Genomic DNA, 5,498 nt, shown 5'->3' on the forward strand with positions numbered 1-5,498 from the left:
GCCCCTCAGATTCTTCAGGCTGTGAAACAGAACCTTCTCTACATCCTTGAGAGTATCACAAGGGTAATCAACTCCATCCACTTTAAATGGATGGTTTACAAAGTAAAATATGAGACATGTATTAGGCATTACCAGCTTCTAGCACTTGTTCTTCTTCCCCCTCATCTTGTAGAAGTAAACTAAATTGAAAGGAAGCTAGTTAATAATAAATTTCAAATATTAAGGTAAAAATTAGAAACGTGACACTATTATACAAAACAATTCTGCCAGGGAGTTACAGAGGAAAAGCAGAGATGAGAGAAGGACAAGTTGCTGAGAAACAAGTACATGGGTGTGTGGAGATGGGAGTCCAGGTGGACGAGGACAATGATTAGCAGTTTTCCCAGGATGGTGGTGAGGTACACAGTTAGAAACAGGGTATAGAACAGGCGTGTGTGCTCTATGGGGAATGGGCAGACCCAGGAGAAGGAACTGAGTGAGGACAGTTTTGTTGTTCATTTTCCTTTTGTTGTCTATTTGTTCAGGGTCTAGACTAGTGACAAAGGATGACATAAACTGGAAAAGAATTACAGAAGAGCTAAGAGCAAAAATTATATCAAATTCAGTATTGAAAAACTTGTAGAAGGAAGTTGGGTGGTGGAAGTATTTGTTACTGAGTGAGGTCAACCAATTTACTTAAATGATTCTAAATGAAATATCAGTGAACATGTAAGTTAGGGTAAAATGACAAGATGTTGCAGTAACTTAAGAGGAAACGAGATCATATTAGACAATACCTCAACCACTATGCATTTCCAGGATTGTTTATGCAAAGTAAGGACAAAGTTGTAGCTAGATATTAAAGACAATTGTTCCTACATTGACTACTGCACTAAACTTCTTCTCTTTCATGTATTGAACAGTTATGGAGCATGCCCTTCCTTGTAGGGCCTATGATGAGAGACAATATCTGATAAAAATATTAATATCAATACATTTATCACATAAAATTAGATGATAATCCCAAGTGCTACCATTACAGAGAGATTTTCTTACTACAGATGACTCTTCTTAGGGCCCTCTTCATATCTCTGTTCCTCAGGCTATAGATGAAGGGGTTCAGCATGGGAGTCACCACTGTGTACATCATGGCCATGGCAATCTCCTCTATAGTGGAATTATTACCTGATGGACATAAGTAGAGACCAATAATTGTCCCATAAAACAAGGTCACTACAGACAGATGGGAACCACAGGTGGAGAAAACCTTATATATGCCTTGAGTAGATGGAACTTTAAGAATGGAGGAGATGATCCTTGCATAGGACATAACAATTAGGAGGAATGGAATAATAAAGATGAGTCCTCCCATAATAAGTATCATCAAATCATTGACATAAGTGTCTGAGCAGGACAGCTTTAGGAGAGCATATAAGTCACAGAAAAAATTGAGGATCACATTGTTCTCACAAAAAGACAATCTTGCTGCAAGCAGGGTGTGCATCATGGCATGTGATGCTGTCAGCATCCACAGTAGCAACACTAGACAAGTACAGACCTTGGGGCTCATGATGCTGGTGTAATGCAGAGGGAAGCAGATGGCCACATAGCGGTCATAGGCCATGACCATGAGAAGAAAGCTCTCCATATCTCCAAAAGCCATAAGGAAGTATATTTGTGCCAGGCATCCTGCATAGGGGATGGATGGGTCCTGGCTCTGCATATTCTGCAGCATTTTGGGCATCGTAACAGAGGAAAAGCAGAGATCAGAGAAGGACAAGTTGCTGAGAAACAAGTACATGGGTGTGTGGAGATGAGAGTCCAGGTGAACAAGGACAATGATTAGCAGGTTTCCCAGGATGGTGGTGAGGTACATAGTTAGAAACAGGGTGTAGAACAGGTGTTTGTGCTCTAGGGGAATGGGCAGACCCAGGAGGAGGAACTGAGTGATGACAGTTTTGTTGTTCATTTTCATTCTTCTTCTCCACTACTCTAATGAGAAAATATCAGAATTTCTTAAAATATAAAATAAATATATATCTAAGATACACGTTCTACCACAATAGATGTGAGTCATCATTTTAATTATAAACTCTAAACTCCTAATGTCTGTAAACATTACAATCATTAATGATTTTTCTCCAACTACCTTTTGCAGGTTTTTAATCTCTCATCCTTTCATAGACAGTTCCATGCCATGTCCACTAAGATATGAATGCTTTTCTCTCCTACCTCCTGCTCATCCTGAGTAACTAATTTGTTCATTTGTAATTTGTTCAGTTATTTTTATATTGATGCTTATGAACAATTTTTTTTTACAAACTTTAACATCATAATTTTTTACAAATTTAAAGAAAGTCTCTCAGGCTTCAGTGTGTTATATTGCCACTTCAAACTCAGACCCTGTAACATATTTCTGCTCTGCTTTTAAGTAACCATCTTCTGTCCATTGCATATATGACAGGCATCAGAAGCTCCAAAGCCCCAAGTGAAGTCACGTCTTCAGTTTAATATCTACCAAAGCACTCCATGTTCCACCTTTCCAGTTACCCATAGTACAGTAAAATAAATTCAAAAATTTTTGGCAGAAATCTATGAATTTAGATCCGTTTAGTTGTTTTTTTTCTTTTTTTCTCTCTCTCTTTTTTTTCGAGACAGGGTTTCTCTGTGTGTAGCCCTGGCTGTCCTGGAATTCACTCTGTAGACCAGGCTGGCCTCGATCTCAGAAATCCACCTGCCTCTGCCTCCCAAGTGCTGGGATTAAAGGCATGCGCCACCACCGCCCTGCATCCATTTAGTTTTTATTACCTTGAACAGTTGTGATACATTACACAGAGTCTCTCTTCCATTCTCCTCTTATTTCATCCATTCGTTTTTGTAATCTTAATATCAATATATCAGGACCACATCTTGTCTTTACTACAATACAGAAGCAGACTCAGTCATGTTCATGTTCTCATGTCCCCTGGCCCTTCTCCTTAAACCTGCATTGTTTACACTGTCACATCCTAACAGAGGAGTTCCTTCATATCTTTTCTGATTTATGTTTCAAATTACCACTGTTGTTCTGAGGATAATGACAAAGCTCCTATCAGGCACACAGATGATCTTTCATTATCTCATCGGTGACAGTGGTATATCCCACACAATCCCACATGCTTTTCTCTCCTCATTCAATGCTATGGTAAATATCTTCATGTCCCACATTTTTAAGTTGCTCCTTCCTTCTTCTCTTGCCTTTTATTTCCTTCCTTCTGTTTTCCCTTTGTCTGGTTCATCCTCACCTCTATGCCAGGATTATTGCTTATCACATTCTCAGTTAAGTTTATTTTGTCTCTCTATAATGAGACATTAAGCCACGTGCTCTAGCAACCTCTACATATCCCATCCAATTAATACTTTGGTCACTGTGTTGATGTATCTTCCCATCAACTGTAAACTATATGCAGGAAGGAGCTCATATGCCTTCATTCTGTTTGGCTCTCTATAATCATTAACCTGAAACTAGGACCAATGATAGTCATGAGGCATAAATCTACCCAGTAAGTGTTTCTCAACTACTGCTCAAACTAATCCAGATTTCTTCAACTTCAAAGTTAGAAAAATTCCCTTTTAAATAGAAAGTCTGAATTAGAGATTAAAATTGTGGTTTTGCAGTGTTAGTGTTAATCATTAGCAATCTCATAATACTGGGGACTACAAATATGTTTTAATCCACAAAATATCATTGGTATTTGTTTAGAAAACAGATAGGATGAAAAATTTTACAAATTATGAAAAACAAGCAACAACCTACTTTGAAATTTTCACTTGCAATATTCCTCAGATGACTATGCTGTATGTGATGGTGAATTTATGCATCAATTGGGTTAAACACTGATTGTGATTTGGAAAATTCCTACTTGCTATGCAGATAGTCTCTAAATGTCATTAAAAATCTAGACTTTGACAAAGGTAACTAACACTTCATCAGATGATGATCTTCATACATTCAGATGAAGGAATTGTGGGCAAAGTTCACTTAAGTGTAGAAAAATGATACATCTTCTGCTTTAGATAAAAGTCTGATTAAATAATGTCTACTTTTATCAGGGACTCCAATATTCTAGTCAGTTCTTCAAATGTTACCCTTATCAGTCTCTAATACCCCAATATCAGTCTGTATCCTAGTGACATGACAGGGTGTGCACACACACACAAACACATACATAAATTTATGCATACACACATACATACACATGCAAATACACTCATACACACACGCAGATACAAACACATGTAATTTTGCAGTTCTGGATGGCCCTAGCTAAAAAGTCTACTGTAGCTCTTAAAGCTTACAAAACAGGAGAAACTTCAAGTGATCTAAGCAACATTTTGTAAAATGCTATAATTGTGTATAACTTCTTACACCTTCAAAAACAGTCTTGTTTAATGCAGCTGACATCATGATTTGCAGACTTAAATATTATGGATTATCATTACAAAAGGTAAACCATGTACGAAAAAAAATCATCTACTAGTTAAGATAATCTCCTTATATAGTCCAGAATGAGCTCAAAAATATAACAGACCTTCCTCTGTTTTCTGAGCACTGGGATGACAGGCAGATTACACCATGCCCAAGTTTCTCTTTCTCTGTCATTGAAACATATCTTTGTTTTATGAAAGCAAGTTTTGAAATATCAAATTCCAATGAAATCACCAGCAACTGTTAACACTGATGGATCAATGGACTTCAGAAACTTCTTTAACATATCTTCCTCAAATTAGACAGAATATGAAAACGATACTAATGTCATTCTCGATGTAAGTATATCCCATTGAAAATGATATATCATCTAGGTGTTCATGTAACTGTACAATGAAATATACTTAACCAATCTCAGTGCTGTCCAGATTCCAAACTTATATGCATGAGCACAAAATATTAGAAACATATCGCTTGATATATTCACTTATATTACCAATGAAATAAATATTTGTGAAGAAATACAGTTAAAGTTAATAATTACCGTGGGGAGCACATTGTACAGAGATTGCTAAGACCCCACAGGTGGTAGTATAGGAAACAGCCATTCATCAACACAGCACTGAACTCTACCTCATAGGACTGCTCCTGTTTTGAAATGGAAAGAAAAAAATGACACAATGACTAACTTGAAAGAATGTATCAATATGAACGCTATACATGATGAACATGAAACAAATACTAACATAGTATGGGGAAATCTTAGGAGAGAGAAAAAGAGAAAGTATCATATTTGGAAAACTATCCTGCGTAACAGAGAAATTTCAATTGACAGCAAGAAATCTGCTTATTTTCCTGACTGTACCCAGCTCTGCTGAAGCTGCGTCATAGTTTCTGCTTCATGATCCTGCTCACCTTTATTTTATTTGCAGACACAAGAATAGCAGCCTCTGTACTCATCACCTATCTGCACCTTCCCTACCCACATCACCCTGTTGCTATCCTGTGCCTTATGTGCCCTATATCCCAGAGGAATCCAGATCCTGTAGAA

General features: G+C 37.3%; 1 protein-coding gene across 1 annotated transcript; it reads right to left on the minus strand.

The window, feature by feature from the left end:
- Positions 1-1,012: 1,012 nt before the first annotated feature.
- LOC116077122 (olfactory receptor 1496-like) lies at positions 1,013-1,954 on the minus strand. The gene has a single exon (XM_031351464.1). It carries the CDS (start codon positions 1,952-1,954, stop codon positions 1,016-1,018), a length of 939 nt encoding a protein of 312 aa, XP_031207324.1. The 3' UTR covers positions 1,013-1,015.
- Positions 1,955-5,498: the final 3,544 nt, after the last annotated feature.

The sequence above is a fragment of the Mastomys coucha genome, unplaced genomic scaffold, assembly GCF_008632895.1.
Source record: "Mastomys coucha isolate ucsf_1 unplaced genomic scaffold, UCSF_Mcou_1 pScaffold5, whole genome shotgun sequence".
NCBI classification, from domain to species: domain Eukaryota; kingdom Metazoa; phylum Chordata; class Mammalia; order Rodentia; family Muridae; genus Mastomys; species Mastomys coucha.

Bases quoted from the DNA above. Each gene is read 5' to 3' on its own strand.
- LOC116077122 (XM_031351464.1), bottom strand. From the start codon at position 1,954: ATGAAAATGAACAACAAAACTGTCATCACTCAGTTCCTCCTCCTGGGT.